The sequence below is a fragment of the Bos mutus genome, chromosome 8 (genome assembly GCF_027580195.1).
Source record: "Bos mutus isolate GX-2022 chromosome 8, NWIPB_WYAK_1.1, whole genome shotgun sequence".
Taxonomy (NCBI): domain Eukaryota; kingdom Metazoa; phylum Chordata; class Mammalia; order Artiodactyla; family Bovidae; genus Bos; species Bos mutus.
The window spans coordinates 65,497,867-65,517,482 of NC_091624.1; the positions used below are offsets into that span (position 1 = coordinate 65,497,867).

Consider the following 19,616-nt stretch of genomic DNA (forward strand, 5'->3'; position numbering starts at 1 on the left):
CTCATCTTTTCCACAGAGCTCTTCATAACTGATGATGAGCTCAAGAAAGTACATGATTTTGAAGAGCAGTGCATAGAGGAATATTTCAGAGAAAAGGATGATCGATTCAACTCGTCCAATGATGAGAGGATACGCGTGACTTCAGAAAGGTGTGTTCTCTGGGCGCATGTCTCCTGGGGATGTTTTATACCATGGCATGCTTTATCAATTGATTTTGTTTGCAGGACCACAAAGAAAACAGATCCCTCCGCCCCTTTTTGCTTATTTTTATTGTACAAGAAATCATTGAGCTTATGAGAGAACAGAACATTGTCTGAAATGTCTATAGATCAAAATCCCAGACTTGTAAGTCCTAGGTTTCCCAGCAGGCAGTAGAAGTTGCCTTCTTGGACACTGGAGATTGTTGAGTCCAGGACAGGGCAAGAGTTGTTGACTCAGACCAGAAATTGGAAAGTTCAGACCTAGACACAAATCAAGAGAGTCCCAGCCCAACTCAAGGCTCTCATCAAGTTTGTGTTTCATGTAGATCATTGAGCATCTTCTCCAAAGGTCAAGATGGTCCTAGTGCCTGGCTTATATGGGTGCTCGGTGCCTTCTGAATAAACAACAGCAAGAGACTTGTGAATTAGAATAATTGTTGAGGGTGTTTTTTTCAATTTTTTTTTTTTTAATTCTTATAGAACAAGGCAAAAACAAAGAAATAAAAGCAGATTTTTTTCTACTTACTTATTATACACTTTTAGATCTCACTGACCAAATAGGTTTATAGACCAGTAGGGCTGTAAGAAAAAAAATCTCAAAGAGAAGAGAATACTTTAAATTTAATAAATCTAACTTTATGCAAATAAATTTAAATTTTTCTGATTTTCCTCATTTTGCTGTAGTCTAATACAAACTTCATTCCAGACTGGCATATTCCAGCATTTGGGGCACTGCTTTTCTGAAGAACACCCCAAGTATTACAAAACACTAGTGTAACTTTAAATTTTAAGCACTTGCAATATAGAGATGGCAGAAGTTACTTATAAATAGTGGGGAAAAGGATGATACATTGATGACATCAGTTGATATACGACTCAGGCTTTTAAGATTTGAGTCAGTCACGTCTAGTTTTCATGAAATGGCATTTTGTCTGTTTAGCCACTTCATATGTTTTCTCTAAGGGCTCTGCAGAAATGACACAAATGGCATTTTTTTCTATCCCTGCCCATTATTTATTTAAGGAATGCAGTCTAGATGAGTGGTTATATACACACATGCCATTTAGTGATTATATCCATAGGTACTAGCCAATATTAATAAAATTTAAAGCCATGCACAGATTTTATACACATCTGTCATTGCAAACTAGAACATTTTATGATGATATGATGTGAAGCAATTTTCTAGCAAACAGAGGAAGAAGCTGCAAATCTGAAGACCTCTCTCATGCTAAGGCCTTGAAAAAGTTATTTATTAATGGACATATTAGCCATGTAGTTCCCATAAAATTGTGCCATGTGGACACTTTGTCCATTACTCAGGCATATTTGCAAAGCATGTGTCCAGGACCCTTTGCAATGGCTTTTTGTATTCAGAAAACCGCAGACCTGGGAGAAAAGAAAGATAGGGGGAGGAGTATTAAGATGCAGAGAAGTCCTTGTCTCTCTGGGGAACTAGCATGAGAGGTGCAGACACCAGGGCGTGCAAACTGTGGCCTGTCATAAAGCCCCTTTGAATGGGAACATGGAGGAGCTAGAGCACCTCCACCTGAGGCTCTCACCCCACATTTACAGATGCTTCCAGGAGACTTCTTCCCCGAGGCCCTCTTCCTCTCTGGGGAGTTACCGAGCCCCACCCTTCAGGAAGGTGACCAAGATGAACAATTCCCAGAAATCAGGACAGAGTGCAGGGCAGCCCTCCCTGTGACCTAGGCCTTAGCTGACCTTCTGGAGTAACAGGGCCCAGAGGGCCAGGGTGAGTTCACAGCTAAGCCCAGGTGCCAGAGAAGTGAATCTAAGCCCAGGCCTCATTCTGCTTCTGTAGCTTCTGTCTGTGTTTATTTGAAGTTCTGCTTTTGGTGGTGATGGTAGTAGTTTTGCATCTGCAAATGTACCAAAAACAATGTCTTTAAACACTAGAATTAGACTCAGTACAATAGAAACACCATGAGGTGCATCGGGGAATGGAGATCAACCAAGGGAGGGAGGGGATCCATATTACCCATTTCACACATTCTCCAGGACATGTCCTTTCTAAGTGGAGTGGCAGGTGAAATCACCTGTCCTGTTTTACATGAGCTAGCTGGCTAGCTAGGTAAATAGATAGATGGGTAGAGAGATGATAGATAAGTATGTATAAACTCACATTTGAATACATATGTTAAATTTATATAAGTTAACTTCATATATTATATATTTTATACTTTTCTCCTCATATTAGATAACCTCAACACAGAGATTTGAAATCAGAAAACTTAAGAGCTGGTTCTTTGCTCTGTTTCTCCCCTTGCTACTACCTTTAAAATACAGTTAATTTATTCAAGTTCTATTTGCATGAATCTCTTTAGAAGTAAAAATGTACTTCTATAATTGTCTATTTAAATGGATAATTATTAAATTATATTTTTGTCACCAAATAGTATGTATAGGAAGGACCCAATACAATATTCAGGAGATCATTAACACCTTGGAGGAACTGATTCTGAGAAACTCTTGTCTTTGCCATTTTTATATAGCAATGACCATGATGTATCTAAAGCAATACAATTCCAAAATATAGTGAGCTAATTGATTGTAACCAATGCCGTTACTTATTTGGGACAATATCTAGCTAGTGATAATTATATTAAAATAGCCAAAATTTTAAGCTGTTAAGCAACATTGGTAACTACCTTCTTTTCTGAGGATTTTTTACCCTGGCTTACAATAACCAATCCTTGGAGTTTGTGCCATCAAATTCTGTGCTCATCATCCTTTACCTAGTGGGTTCTGTTTCAATACATGTATACTGGGGCTTTTACTGTGTACCAGGCAATAAGGCAGAGCTCTGTCCTCAAAAAGCACAGTCTCACTGAGTTCTAGTGTACACCCAAGGCAGGAACAGCCAGAAACATCTAACTCACAGTTGTCAAACCTTAGAAGGCCGTAAAATCATCTGGAAAGCTTGTTGCAAGACAGGTTTCTGGGCATCCACCTACATCCTTGGTTTCTTTTTTTTTATATATATATATATCTCCTTGGTTTCTGATTCACCGTGTCTACAGTGGGGCCTGAGAATTTGCATTTCTAACAAGTTTCCAGTAATGCTGATGGTAATGCTAGTCCTGCACCACACTTTGGGGACACTAATGGAATATAATGGATAAGCTTAAGGTCCCAAGTAGGATAGGACAGTGCACAATTATTCACTGTGGAACATACATCAATAAAATTCGGTACCTTACATTTGGAACAGTTCTGGAGGTCATTAAATACAGATTGTGTGTGTGTGAAAGTCAGTCCTTCATGTCCGACTTTTTACGACCCCATGGACTATAGTCCATGGAATTCTCCAAGCCAGAATGCTAGAGTAGGTAGTCTTTCCCTTCTCCAGGGGATCTTCCCAACCCAGGTCTCCCACATTGCAGGAGGATTCTTCACCAGCTGAACCAGAAGGGAAGCCCAAGAACAGATTACTTGTACCCAAAGCAGTGTTTCTCCCACACACCTGACCAGCAGCAATTTAACAAGCATGTACTGAGCAGGGCCTGGGGTTGGAGTGGGGATAGAAGGATTTTGCTTTGAAAGAATGTATGATCCAGTTACAGTCAGCCTCTATTTGAGCACCTCCTGAAGGAGGAGAAGCTGCCTTAGATACCAGCCTCATGAATAAATACAGAAAAAATTACATTCTACTGTCTCTGAAAAAATGTTTCACATATGGTAATATCACCATCATCTCCCATTTGCTTTATCGTTTCTAAACTAAATATCCCAAAATCCTTTAACCACTTAGCATGTGTACAGCAGATCTTCCACTACCCTGCCCACTTTCTCAATATACACTTTGAATTTTCAACATCACCCTTTAAATGTGGTATCTAAATGGAACCTAATTCTGTGTTATAGTTAGAGCCTAGACTCAATGCCTTTATTCATTCACTTACTGTTTTTAATTATCTACCATATGCTAACCTAATACTTACAGAGTACAATAGGAAAAGAACATGTAACAAGGGAAAGAACATAGTAAAATGGAAAGATTTTAATACTAATTCTGCAGTAACTAGCTGTGTGACCTTGAACAAGTTACTTAACTCCTCTGAACCTATGCCCCAATCAGTAAAATGGGGACATACCTGTGGTATTAATACCTAACTAAAATTTTAAAAGTTACTGAAATAACATACATGAAATATTATGTTTTAACTGGTAGTTATTATTTTTGGATCTACACATTTTATTTGCTATGGGATTGCATTACTATCATAGCAGCCAAGTCATATCTTTGGTTCAGAGTGAGCCTACAATTAATTAAAACCAAGCCTTTTTTACATCAGATATTTCAAATATCTTCCAACTTCTTTGGAAATGTTTGTTTCTAACCTAAAATCAAGACTTAGCATTCATTGCTATGAAATTTGTCTTTAATTCCACTTCCTCTTTGTGTGCTCAGTCACTTCAGTCATGTCCAAATCTTTGCAACGCCATGGATTATATAGCCTGCCAGGCTCCTCTGTCCATAGAATTCTCCAGGCAAGAATACTACAGTGGGTTGCCATGCCCTCCTTCAGGGGATCTTCCTGACCCAGGGATAGAACCCGCATCTCTTAGGTCTCCTGCATTGGCAGATGGTTTCTTTACCACTAGCACCACCGGAGTCCCCACCTCCCACCCTCCACTTTGGCTCATTATTATAGCATTTTAAGGATGACTTTGGATCCTGATTTTATTGTCTGTCTACTAATTTTTCATCCCATTGTTTTTATATCATTGTTTGCTTGATAAATATACCTGCTATGCCTTCAACATAATCTACCAAAATCTCACCAGCATGAATCAAGTGAACCAAGACAGAACTAAGATACTGCATGACTCCAGTGAATCAGGTGAACCAAGACAGAACTGAGATATCGCATGACTCCAAAAACTATCTTTCATGATGATACCAGTCCATGTTATACCATCTCTCACTTGGTTAATCAGCCAGCCAAGTATTCACATTTCTCCAGTCAACCGAGTGTTACTAAAATCACAATTTACTTTATGAAAAATATTGTGCATCTATGTTTCTTTGTTAGTCTAGATTATCAAAAGAGAGACAAGATTAATACTGAGCCTCCTGTTAATTAATCCTGTCTCTTTAAAGTGCCCAAAAGATAGCATCAGCTTAATTACTTAAAACTAAGCCATTCTATGGGCTTCCCAGATGGCTCAGTGGTAAAGAATCCACCTGCCAATGCAGGAGACTCAGGACACATGGGTTCAATCCCTAGGTTGGGGAGATCCCCTGGAGAAGGAAATGGTAATCTGTTCCAGTATTCTTGCCTGGGAAATCCCATGGACAGAGAATCCTGGTGGGCCACAGTCCATGGGGTTGCAAAAGAGTCGTACCTGACTTAGTGACTAAACAACAACAAGCCATTCTACAATGCTGCCTAGAATTGATGTTAAACTCCCATAATTCATAGAATCAGGAATGTTGAGTACTGAGAAAACATTTCCTATCTGCAGTCTCCTGGCATTTCTTTTTATTTCCCTTTGGCTCTTAAGGGTCACCTAGATTTTCTGGTGATCATAGATGGAAGTTCTTTTCTGGTCCCTTTAACTCATTTAAAGCAGGTTTTGCAAACTGGTCGCTCGTGGGCAGCACCTGCCCACAGAGGGCTGTTGTGTTGAGCTGACAGTGATTGTTAAAATTCACTCTGAATGCCTTTGGCCTGGACATGCTCTCTTCTGCCACAGAACCTTCCGCTGGTCTCTTATGCTTTGCCTGCTTCACGTACTTCCTTGATCTGCCCTCCCATAGGGATTTGGTCCTCAGACCCCTAACTTACAGCTTCCAGTTTATCCTCACCATCACCCTACCTGTTGGGCTCCATTTTACAGAAGTTTCCGTTTGAATTTTCTCCTTGACAATAACAATTTAGGCAAACTGTAATATACATCATTCCTTGTTATCATCTTTTAATCTAACATTATCTTTCCCAAACCAATAGGCTCTGTAGCCCCCTTTTTCCACTTTACCTAGATCCAAAAAGTATTAGACAAAGACTATTAATAGTATTTTACAGTTACAATGTTTAATAACAAAGAGAATAATTTAGAATATATGAAATTTATAAATAATCCCCAAACAGTGTAAGTCATAAAAGAGGAGCTTCAGTCACTTGCCACTGTATCTTTTTCTAAAGCTGATCTTTGCTATCTCCATTGATAGATCCAAGTTTAACTTTTCTCCCCTCTTTGGGTCCCAGAGTTAATTAGAAGGATAACTGGCCCAAAGGGAAGGGTCGTTGTCGTCTTTTATTCACTAAGTCGTGTCTGACTCTTGGCAACCCCATGGACTGTGGCCTGCCAGGCTCCTCTGTCCGTGGGATTCTCCAGGCAGGAATATTAGAGTAGGTTGCCATTTCCTTCTCCAGGGGATCTTCCAGACCCAGGAATCAAACCCAGGTCTCCTGCATTGCAGGCAGATTCTTTACCTAATGAGCTATGAGGGAAGCCCATAGGAAAGGGGTAGGTAACCCTAAAATTCACAAATTACATTATCAGTCTATGGATAAGCAAGAGTTCACTTTAGCTGCTCTGCATCATTGTCTTTGATCAAAAAACCTATATCAGTATACCCCTTGCCCCTATAAGAGCCCCCACAACTGGGCTCATGTGATCTGAAGTTGTTTCTGCTCTTCATCCTACACCCATCCAACTGCTAGCACTCCAGGGAATATTTGAAATTTAGAACAGGCATGACCAGCCAGTTCTCTTTTTCCTTTTACCATAGTTCCTTTAACCACATTTTGATGTTATCAGGAAAAAAAAAATGAATTTTCTAGAAGGTAAGCACACACAATACAATAATCCTTCAGTTCAGTTCAGTCACTCAGTTGTGTCCGACTCTTTGCGACCCCATGAATTACAGCACACCAGGCCTCCCTGTTCGTCACCAACTCCCGGAGTTCACTCAAACTCACGTCTATCGAGTTGGTGATGCCATCCAGCCATCTCATCCTCTGTTGTCCCCTTTTCCTCCCACCCCCAATCCCTCCCAGCATCAGAGTCTTTTCCAGTAAGTCAACTCTTCGCATGAGGTGGCCAAAGTATTGAGTTTCAGCTTTAGCATCATTCCTTCCAAAGAACACCCAGGACTGATCTCCTTTAGGATGGACTGGTTGGATCTCCTTGCAGTCCAAGGGACTCTCAAGAGTCTTCTCCAACACCACAGTTCAAAAGCATCAATTCTTCGGCACTCAGCTTTCTTCACAGTCCAACTCTCATATCCATACATGACTACTGGAAAAACCATAGCCTTAACTAGACGGACCTTTGTTGGCAAAGTAATGTCTCTGCTTTTGAATATGCTATCTAAGTTGGTCATAACTTTCCTTCTGAGGAGTAAGCGTCTTTTAATTTCATGGCTGCAGTCACCATCTGCAGTGATTTTGGAGCCCAGAAAAATAAAGTCTGACACTGTTTCCACTGTTTCCCCATCTATTTCCCATGAAGTGATGGGACCAGATGCCATGATCTTCGTTTTCTGAATGTTGAGCTTTAAGCCAACTTTTTCACTCTCCTCTTTCACTTTCATCAAGAAGCTTTTTAGTTCCTCTTCACTTTCTGCCATAAGGGTGGTGTCATCTGCATATCTGAGGTTATTGATATTTCTCCAGGCAATCTTGATTCCAGCTTGTGTTTCTTCCAGCCCAGCGTTTCTTATGATGTACTCTGCATAGAAGTTAAATAATCAGGGTGACAATATACAGCCTTGACATACTCCTTTTTCTATTTGGACTCAAATTCAGACTTAAATTGAAGAAAGTAGGGAAAACCACTAGACCATTCAGGTATGACCTAAATCAAATCCCTTATGACTATACAGTGAAAGTGAGAAATAGATTTAAGGGACTAGATCTGATAGATAGAGTGCCTGATGAACTATGGATGGAGGTTCATGACATTGTACAGGAGACAGGGATCAAGACCATCCCCATGGAAAAGAAATGCAAAAAAGCAAAATGGCTGTCTGGGGAGGCCTTACAAATAGCTGTGAAAAGAAGAGAAGCAAAAAGCAAAGGAGAAAAGGAAAGATATAAGCGTCTGAATACAGAGTTCCAAAGAATAGCAAGAAGAGATAAGAAAGCCTTCCTCAGCGATCAATGCAAAGAAATAGAGGAAAATAACAGAATGGGAAAGACTAGAGATCTCTTCAAGAAAATTAGAGATACCAAGGGAAAATTTCATGCAAAGATGGGCTTGATAAAGGACAGAGATGCTATGGACCTAAGAGAAGCAGAAGATATTAAGAGGTGGCAAGAATACAATAATCCTTAACGTATTGCATATTGAAGTTGAAATTTTCTGTGCCGCCAGAATCTTCTTTTGAATGCCCTTTCCCTTATCACTTTGGCCGTTAGAGGCTGGTTGTCTTAGGACCTGGATTTCTTTTTTTAACCAGTCTATTGAGTGTCCTTTGATGGACTTCTGGCTGTTGCTTTCTTGGCCTCCTGGGAAGAAGAACCACCTCATACCTTTCCAGGTTTCTGTTGGGTGCCTATTGTGATTGTGTCTTGAGTTATTCTGAAATAAGTCACACAAGATCTGGAAATTTAAAAGAAGGAAAGAAAAATAAAGTGTCCCTCCCATACAACATCTTTCTTTCCAAATCCCTTTTTATTTTCTTACTTAGTCACTGCCATATGTATCTCCTTGAGGATTCCTTTTGATCCATAAAATCTTACCATTCTTACCTCCATATGATCTCCTGAGTTATTTGACCAGAGTCAGCTCCTGGAAACTACCCCTATGAGCCAAAACTCTTGATTTGTTTCTCATACCTATTTATATCTGTAATGCATGCCCATTGACAAATTAACTTTTCAAGAATTCTTTTTAAAGATTAAGGGAAGAACTCTATGTATGGAATAAGCGTATGTAAGTTTGACTCTAGGAGCTTTCCTCTTTTTTATAACTCCTATATTAAACCCCTATCACTTATATCAATGACCTAACTGACATACAGTCAAGTGATTAAACACATCCAGGATTCTGAAAGAAAACAGATCAAACAGTTCTGTTTTTTTGTTTTTTGTTTTTTTTTAAATTCAAGTCTTACATTCCAAAGCACCTCAGAGCCCACAGGAAAGTTAAGATTTGGTGAAGAAGAGCTCCTTGATCTTGTTCTAGAATGTTTCCCTCCCCTAGTTCTACCCCCTGGAGCCATACTTCTTTATCTTTGTTCTTGAGGCTCCCACTGGGCACCTCCTTGCTTTCCCAGAGGACCCCCTTCTTCCTTGTACCTCCTCTCTCCCTCCCATTCCTTAGGGTCCTTAGTGTCTGGGTTCTGTTTATTCCCCACAACCCAGTCCTTACTCTTTCATTGCCTCTTGGTGCCTTAGCTCAGCCTTTCACTTGCTAGTTTTCTCTGCAGTGTTGGATTCTGGAACTAAAGTGAGGTAGGGTGCGCAGGGGGGTCCCCACAGTGCAGGGAGATATCTTCCCATGCCCAAAACAATAGCCACATGCAGTTATACTCAGAGAACATCTTTATCTCTTTCCATACCAACCTTGTATATACCAGACTCCAGGAAAGGACAGGAGAGGGAGGAAGAAAATTATCCTGCATTTTGTAACTCTGCCAACACTGAAAAACTAGCTGGACCCAGTACCTAAGTATCCCAAACAAAAATCCTCATTCTTCAAAAATGTACCATCTGTCCCACTCCTGCATTTAATGAAATAGTATTTTTATCTACTTACCGAAAGCATATTGCATTGCAAAAACGAACTGTAATACTTGCAAACTCCATAGGATAGATGATGAAAAAGTCAATTGTAAGTCTCTAAGACTCACAAAATTATTATTGTAAGTAATTTGTTTCTTGGGCTACGTGTATACCACAAAACAAGTGAAATAGTAAAAAGTTGAATTTTCTTTCTGAACCATCTGTGCTAGCTGGATGAGTAGCATTGGGTTTGCCAGATACAGAATTGCTCAGTGTACAAGTCTTTTGGAAATATACCTGAGCATCATGGCAGAGTGTGCCTAGACCCTAGAGGTGCTAAACTGGCTATGGAGCAGCAGAAAGGAGCAAAAAAAAAAAAAAAGTTTCTGAAGCAGGGCTCTTGAGAGCAGTCCAGAAACTTAGACTGATGAAGGGAAACTGAGAGATAAAAGAGCAGAGTGAGTTGTGGGGGGGCAGGGGAGGGTGTTGCAAAGGTAAGAGAATCACATATTCCCACTCTGGCCAGCAGAAGTAGGCTTTTATACATGTTTGTGTTTTTTTTCTAAACCTATAGGTCCCTCAGAGAGAGAAACCACATGCCTCTTATATCTCCTTCTGGCATTGAAATATATATTCTTCGCAGATAGAGGTGTTGCTATTGTTAACACACCACCACCACCACCATCACAACAATTGGAGGGACCTAGCTCTAATTCCTATCATCTTTTGTAAAGCATGCAGCCATGTTCCTTTTAAGGGTCAATGGTCAAGTAATTTGCTGTGCATATTGGAAGAATTAGGAAAGTATCTTTATCCTCTCAAAAAAAGTTGTGAATAGATCTTTTTTAGATTCTCCAAGATTTGCCTTTTGACATTTAAAAGTGAAAGTTTAAGCTCAAACCAAAACTTGCCTTTGGTTTGTCCTTTCCAAGTTAATTTGAACAAGTGAAAAATATGGCACAATTTTATTTTAAATATGTGGTCTCTGTCTTTATAAGTAAATGGCCTAGCAACCCATTAAACAATTGAAATCAAGTTTGTCACAGTGATTTGTTCAGTGAGCCTTTCTTGACATCTGGCAGGTATTGGGCTGTCAACATGGAAATGCAAAGAGGAATATGAGACAGATCACACCCTTAAGAATAGGGACTATAGAAATAACTGGGATAGAAAGCACCTGGATCAGCTACCTGGAAAGACAGAGAGAGGCATAGGATGATTTATTGATAGCCACTCTAGAGTTTACCAAAAATTATGTAATCTTGGCTAAACTTCTTGATATTTGTTTATCCTTTATTAATGAAAGGATGGGGTTAAATAAGGTCAACCCCAGGTGACTCAGTAACAGGACCATATCAGTTCCTTTGGAGGTACTACTTTCTAAAAAGATTGTTGTGAATAAGAACAACAACAAAAGATTATTATGTATATGCAAAATAAACATAATCCCAGTCCATAAAATACAAATTTTACATGCACACTACAGTAAGAATAGCTACATTCTACAATTCTACTGCAAAACTGGGTAAAGTCATCCAAATGAAACATTCTCATTTTGCTGGTGACTGTTAAGCCAACATCCTAGTCCTTATTTAGGTCATTGAACCCTGCCCCAAGCCACAGTGAAGCCAGGAGGGCGGCAAAGAGTGGGACTTTGGCCTCACTCCTCTTCAAGACCTCCTTGCCTAGGTGTTTAGTTGTTGGGACTGAGCATGAAGTTTCCCCGAGGGAAAGGGAATTAGTAGCTAGAAACTGCTGGATTCAATCAACTCTCAAGCCTTTTCTAGCTTAGAAAGATTGGAGTTCTGTGATTCCCAGTGACAGGGTCACAGCCATCCTCTCCTCTCCACCCCTTCTCACTACCCACACCCCCTCAGTTCCCCCCAGTAGGACAGTGATGGCACTAAGTTGGGGCACAATTTTAAGCCCCTCTGTCCCTGCTCCACAGCCTCCTGCAGAGAAACTACCCAGAGTGACTCTGGTTCTCTCTTCCTGCCCAGGGTGGAGAATATGTCCATGCGGCTGGAGGAAGTCAACGAGAGGGAGCACTGCATGAAGGCCTCGCTCCAGACCGTGGACATCCGGCTGGCGCAGCTCGAAGACCTCATCGGGCGCATGGCCACAGCCCTGGAGCGCCTGACAGGTCTAGAGCGGGCTGAATCCAACAAAATCCGCTCGCGGACCTCCTCGGACTGCACAGATGCAGCCTACATTGTCCGCCAGAGCAGCTTCAACAGCCAGGAGGGGAACACCTTCAAGCTCCAAGAGAGTATAGACCCTGCAGGTGAGGAGACCTTGTCCCCAACTTCTCCAACCTTAATGCCCCGTATGCGAAGCCATTCTTTCTATTCAGTCAATATGAAAGACAAAGGTGGGATAGAAAAGTTGGAGAGTCTTTTTAAAGAAAGGTCCCTGAGCCTACACCGAGCTACTAGTTCCCACTCTGTAGCAAAAGAATCCAAAGCTCCTGCAGCCCCTGCAAACACCTTGGCCATTGTTCCCGATTCCAGAAGACCATCTTCATGTATAGACATCTATGTCTCTGCCATGGATGAGCTCCACTGTGATATAGGCCCACTGGACAATTCCATGAACATCCTTGGGCTGGGAGAACCAAGCTTTTCGGCTCCAGTACCTTCCGCAGCTCCTTCAAGTAGTGCCTATGCAACTCTTGCACCCACAGACAGACTGCCAAGCCGGAGCACTGATTTTGAGGACATCACTTCCATGGACACTAGATCTTTTTCTTCAGACTATACCCACATCCCAGAATGCCAAAATCCATGGGACACTGACCCTCCAATGTACCACACCATTGAGCGTTCCAAAAGTAGCCGCTACCTAGCCACCACCCCCTTTCTTCTAGAAGAAGCCTCCATCGTGAAATCACATAGCTTTATGTTTTCTCCTTCGAGGAGCTGTTATGCCAACTTTGGGGTGCCCGTGAAAACAGCAGAATATACAAGTATTACAGACTGTATTGACACGAGATGTGTCAATGCTCCTCAAGTGATTGCTGACAGAACCACATTCCTGGGAGGTCTTGGAGGGAAAGTGGAGGAATCGTTGTGCTGCCATCCCGAGCGAGAGGCAGAACTGAGTCACCCCAGCTCTGATGGTGAGGAGAATGAGGCCAAGGGCCGGAGAGCCACCATCGCAATGCCCCCCCAGGACGGTGATAATTCAGACAGAACCCTGTCGAACAACATCACAGTTCCCAAGATAGAGCGCGCCAACAGCTACTCAGCAGAGGAGCCAAGCACACCATATGCCCACACCAGGAAGAGCTTCTCCATCAGTGACAAACTCGACAGGCAGCGGAACACAGCAAGCCTGAGAAATCCCTTCCAGAGGAGTAAGTCCTCTAAGCCAGAGGGCCGAGGGGACAGTCTGTCCATGAGGAGACTCTCCAGAATGTCTGCTTTTCACAGCTTTGAAAGCAAGCACAACTAAACCTTCTAATAAGCTTTGCAGGAGGCTCAAGAATCCAGCCCTCAAATTCTCCCTGAAATTCACCTGTTCCTGTTTCTTGAAACTCACCTGCTTTATTCTTAGCTGAGCAAAACAAGTCATTCCTTGGGAGTTGTTAACTAAAAGGTGACTTCTGGGTCACAGATCAAGAAAACATTTGATCTGGCCCAGTGCAAAACGCAGGGGATTTAAGTCATGTTCACACTTGATGGGTAGGGAGGGGAAAGAGGGAGAAGAAGGGTTGAGATGAATGTGTATAACTAGTCATTTCAGAAAGCCATGAGCTCTGGGAATGATTGGGGCATCAAGTATGCTCCATGCCAGGAGGCATCTTTCCATTTCTGACCATTATCAAGAGTTTTAGGATGCAGGGCTAAATTGCAAAATAAAATAAAGTAGCCAGCATATAAATGAGATATTCTAAACTTCAATTCTGTTTTCTTTTCACATTGGCTCCATCACTGGTGACTGATGAAGAGCATCCTTTTTATTCAGTATAAGCCGGCAGCAAGCAGTTCTACCTAACGTCCCACATCCTTCTCATGCCAACACTTCTGTAATTGATCATTATAAAGAAAAAACAAGGTAACAGTCATAGTTCACCTGTCTCTTATATATTCATTTCTGGTGCCACAACTTTTATCTCTTTTGAAGAAAATAAAGGGAAAAGAAATGCCTTTTTGTATTGCAATCAAAATGAAAGAAGAGTTGATGTTAAAAACAATTGTCAAGTGGTTTATTATATACAGTGGGCATTCAAGTATAGTCAAGTAAGCTCAGGATGAATGTAATTAAATAATTTTATATTTTTTAATTTATTTTGTATCTCACCTATCATCAATGAAGCCACTCACTGAATATAATAGTGAACTTAAAAAAAAAATAGTAGGCAGAACTCACCTAAAACTGCCATATGAGATACTGCTATATTCCCACCATCTATGTTATGTGTGATGCTGCTTGTGTGACCCTCATTATGTGTATGAATCCACCATGTCTTCTGAACATCTCCAGGATGTAACTGCCAATTTTCCACACCACCTATCACATGACCATTTTGTATATGAATATCTGGTTACATGTGGATATTTTCATACCTAGAGTTTTGCCATTTAATCTGAGCTCAGCATAAATTTAATTGGAGTTTTTCAAGGGCTGGTATCTTTTTTATGGAAATGTTCCAAAGCACTTTTTAGGGAAGTTTCAAAACCATAAATAACCTTAGAATTGACTGGGAGTTTGGTATCAACCCAAGCCATCAGTAGCAGGCATACCATGAATATTTTTCTTATACACAGAGCTATAAAAAAGATGCGGTAGACTAAAATAGAAAGCAAATAAACATATAAAGAGTTCTGTAGTATATGCTGCTTATATGCATTTACACAGAGAGACATGTTAATATATAGTTTATAAACAGACATATAGAGCTTTCTTAAAAGGCTTGGACTTTTCTATCATCTTGAGATATAACCAGGATTTTTTAATATCCAAGGAGTTCCATTGAAAGAGTTAATTATATTAAATTTTGACATGTTGAAATTATAAATTTTTAAAATCCCTATGACCTTAGCTTTTCCTTGTACAAAACTAGAGTTGCCAACATGACTCACTACCTTCCCTTTGCCTCTTTTTTCTGCGGAAGCATTTGCTATCATGGCATCTCGTTTAGTCTGGTTTCTCCTGCACAAAGAGATTATTTCAAGTACAATCAGAATAGATGTACGGTTCTAAACCAGATAGTTTTATGGACTCTCAAATATAGGCATATGTTTCTAGATCAGAATCTGGACTTAAAGTGGGATAAAGAAATTTTTATCAAATCTTTGGATTCCTATTTGGATCACTGATTTAAAGGAGAATAAAAATCTTTAAGGAAAAAGACTTAATACTTCCTGGTTATTTTGTTTTTCTGTAGTTTTGAATTCCAGATTTCTCATTATGTGAAATCAAGTGAATACATGGACAAAATCTCTAGCCTTTAAATAACAAAAACCAAAATCTTCTGAACAAGCTTTTCAGGTGTAGAGACAATGATGTTGCTGCATATAAAGAATTAAACAATTCCATCTTCACTCCTTGGATTTAAGTGAGTAAGAAACAAGTCACCAGAGTCCCTCATATATAATTGCTCTAGAAACAATTATATTTTTACTGGCCATTTCCCCTCAATAAACATGTATTTGGTCTAAGAATAGATTGGTCTATTGGTCTAAGAATAGGTCTAAGAATATCTAAATCTAAGATAGATTTAGTTGCCCTAAAACTTCCTTGAGTCATGAATCTCCTTGAGGATCTAATGAAAGCTCGGGGCTCACCTCCCAGAAAAAAAAAAAAAAAAAAATGTATGTACATGTAGAGTTGCAATATAACCTTAAAGGGTTCATGTACCCCTGGTTCCATATTGATTGATAATGAGGAAGAGGAACCATGTTTATTCATAATCAATGCAGCTGTAATAGGCACTTTACATTTCAAGACCATTTCTCTGTGATTCTCAGGAAGGCCAAGTCTCAGCACCAGAGTTTAAACCCAGATTTTGTTACTTTTGTTCCTTGGATTAGCTCTTGCTAGTTTGATATATTTACATCCTAAACACTTTGATGATTTTAAATATGGAGCATACTTACAAAGCCAGAGGCTTCTCTAAATCTGTGGAGGAATCTAGGAAGGAGGTGAAATTATTATTCTTTGATCACAGAGCAGGATATCACAGCACCTCCAGGGCCTCATTCTGGACCAGATTGAAAATAGGGGAAAGAAATTATGAGCATGAGTGTTTCCATTCATTGTGATTTCTGGAGAGAACCAAACCTAGGAAACAAAGTATTTAACAGCCTTGACCTTGTGACTACCTGGTCCTTTTGTTGTGCATGAAAATGAAGTTCTTAAATCTTTTGTGAAGTGTATGAAATATATAAGCCAAATTTAAGTGACTTTAAACACAACCTGTATAACTTTCATGAGCCATTTCTTTCCTGTGCATTTACATGTGTGTTATGTTTCCATCCATTTCTTTCCATTTCTGGGTGTTCTGCACACCAGTGTGGCATTGATTCTGTGGCCTTGTACGGTCAGCTTGTGTCCAGACCATTTATTTCGCCATGTTCCTGATCGAGGGGGTATTAATTACCTTCTCTGTGAATTAAGCAGCCCATGAGCAGCAAGTTATTGAGGAATATAAATAAAGTCATAGAGCGCTCAAGGAAGTAATAGCTTTGGTTTAATCATATGCTTCTAAGGTGCCAATTTTTATATACTACTATATGTAATGATTTGTTCTAAATTGCTCAGTCCTTTTGAAAAAAAATGTAAGGATGTTTAATGAAAATTACCTTGGGAATTCCTGATTAATCAACAAACTTTATATTTATACTTAGAAACTCTCTCCTGGGTGGATTTGAATGAAGCTGGAAAGCTTGGCTATAATTGGCGGGGCTAGTTTGTTTCTCCAGCCAGAAGGTATATTAGGGGTCAGAATGCAGCACTTTACAGAACTGGATTTTTTTTTTAAGTCTAAGCTTCCAGGTCTAGGATATTATGTAGCACTTTGAAAGTTCCCCTTTAAAAAAAAAAAAAAAATATATATATATATATATATCAGAATTATCAAATAAAAATGTACTTGTAAGAAACACAAAATGTGTTTCTTCTGAATGTTTCAAATGTATTCTAAAAGATGGTTTCTATAGATAATATTATGGTAGATAACTGGATAGTACATTTTTTCCACTTTCTAAGGCTATACAGTCTAATCTTTCTGAACGTTTGGGCTGTTTAACTTCTGTAATTATATATTATCCAGTCATCAATCATGCTATATCTATAAGCTATACTGTTCAATGTGTGTGGGGCAATGCTGTATTATAAAACACATGTAAACATATATGTAACCCATATTTAACTCAGCATAGTTGTAGCATGTGGTTGTATTAATGAACGTTACAGGATAACTTTATAATCCTTTACAAATCTGTAACATTCAATAAAGAAGCACATGTTGCAAGGATTAATGATGTTCCCAACTCCATGTTATTTAGCATCCTCATGAAATGGGTACTTTTGTTCCTGATCTGCTTCATGTTTTCCACATTCCCATAGACCATTGTAAAATATTTGTATGAGCTGATGTGCATCCTCTGACCAGCCCTGCAAGCTGTGGTAGGCAAGTTACGGTTTTGTGAAAGATGAACTGGCATGTTATGCAAAAACTATATGACAAATTGAAAATAATATCTTAAGCTCCAGTTGAATTAGCTGTTTGTTTACATCTGCCAACCCAGTGTGGAAGCAGTGTACAGTATTTTAAGTATGTTCATGTAGTAACACTAATATGTTTGTTTCTCGATAAAGTGATGCTAGTGTGTAGGTGGCTATATACTTACTCTAAATACTGCATTATAGCTCACTATTCTTTAACAATATTAATGTGACTTAAATGAAGTAATCCCTCTCCAAATCCAGTCTTAATTTTTGTGGCGACAAAATGCATGCACTGCTTTATGCATTTATTTTAACTTTTTAAAGGCACTTAATGTTTTACTGTTGCCTGCTGTGATACTTAAACCAGTTAGGAACTCACTCAAATTGTTGGGCTTCTTACACTGTTTGGGGATTATGTCCAATTTAAAAAATTAAAAACAAAAAAGTAACCAAGGATTTTTTACTATTTTTTTAAGCTCTGAACAAATAATATGGAATAAAGTATTAACTGCAGGGCCTTATAGCTATGTAACCTGGAGATAGCTAGCCAACACCACTTGGGTTTACCAAGCTCTAGTGTTGGTGCATCTGTGATATATGAAGGACATATTTCTGAGTCTTTAGGGCCATTGGGTGCAAGTTGCTAAACCAGAGATGAGAGTGAGGAGTCCATTCAAGACAGTGTAGAAATCCACATATCAGTATGGATGAATCCAGTGGACAATAGGTAGGAAAAGCTCCTACCTTGGGGCTTTTCTCACATTGTGTGTGAGCCTGGCCTGGGGGAGGGTGAGAGATGGGTGACTGCGTGTCTCATTGAGCACAGGGGGACTCTGAAGAGTCTGCCCTTCAAGGAAGTCACCATTTCATTGTGAAGAGCCATTCAACATCTGAACAAGGGAGGATGAAACTTGCATAGTCTTATAAATGATGGCTCCTCAAAGAGTAAAGAGAACTTTTCTGTCAGCCTGCACTGGCCTAGGCTTTCTTTTTACCTGTCACACAGTCTCTTTCTCAGATTGGAGTCAATCAAAGGAGCAGTTGGTTCTGATTTTAAGGAAAACAGGATTTTTTTTTTTTTTGTACTTCATTTGAGAAGTTGGTTGCGTTACCTTTTCTCTGATGAATTCCTTGCACTGATCACTGTTAATGAAATCAAGACATGACCATTTCTACATGTGTCTAAGAGGAATTCAGTGGCCAAGTAATCCAGGTGGCAGTAAGAGTGAGGTAAATTTTCCCTTCCCTAACTGACCTGCTCTCCCAGCCCCATTAAACCTTCAAGCCATTGCCCGTTTACACAAAGTTTGTGTGCTGGGAAGTGAAAAGAATATGTATGGCTAGAAGGCCATAGTTTTCTGAAGAGCGTCAGTGCCAGCCTTGACCTAGGCCTTCCTCTGGAGCTGGGGGGCTGCTGAGGGCTGGGGGATGCAGAGAGAGGTTCAGCCTTGGGCCTGGATACACAGCCTTCTTCACCCCCTTAACTTTCTTCCTTGCTCTTGGCCCAGCACAAGGTTTTATTTTTTTTTCTGCCAGACCAGTTGACTTTATCTCCTGTCACCTCCATACCCTCTGGACCCTGGCAGAGGAAACTGAACCAGCGGCTGCAAGCCTTCAGACTTTGTCCAGCCCTCATCTTCCCACTGACTTAGCTTCCTCCCCGCAACTTCACCCCATGCTCCTAACTTCACTGGTGTTTGCATCAACCTCATCAATACTTTGCCTGTCTGAATCCCAAAAGAATCAGTCACATCTTTACCCCAGCTTATCACGTATCAGCAGCAGCAGCCATCTGCCTCTAGATTGTGGGGTTGCAAACACAAATACGTGAAGCGGCTGGATCCAGAACACAAATGCGGCAGTTGGGCTGGGAAAAACAACAGGAAGAAGTAGGGTTTACAGGGCTTGAGAGAGCACGTGTCTGCTACAAAGACATTCACATTCAGATTTGCAAACATTGTGCTAGCCAAACGTATCTGCCAGCAGCTTTCAAACCTGGAGGCAATAGTTTGGGACCTCTGAGTCAGAGCCAACCAGGACC

General features: G+C 40.2%; 1 protein-coding gene across 1 annotated transcript in view; it reads left to right on the forward strand.

Annotated features, from left to right (window-relative positions):
• TRPM3 (transient receptor potential cation channel subfamily M member 3) overlaps window positions 1-15,660 on the forward strand; it is a 297,803-nt gene extending 282,143 nt beyond the window's left edge. Inside the window, exons 23-24 of the mRNA XM_005897493.2 lie at window positions 17-149; window positions 11,902-15,660. Coding sequence (XP_005897555.1) covers window positions 17-149; window positions 11,902-13,354 — 1,586 coding nt within the window. The 3' untranslated portion in view covers window positions 13,355-15,660. The remainder of the gene's footprint in view (window positions 1-16; window positions 150-11,901) is intronic.
• Window positions 15,661-19,616: the final 3,956 nt, after the last annotated feature.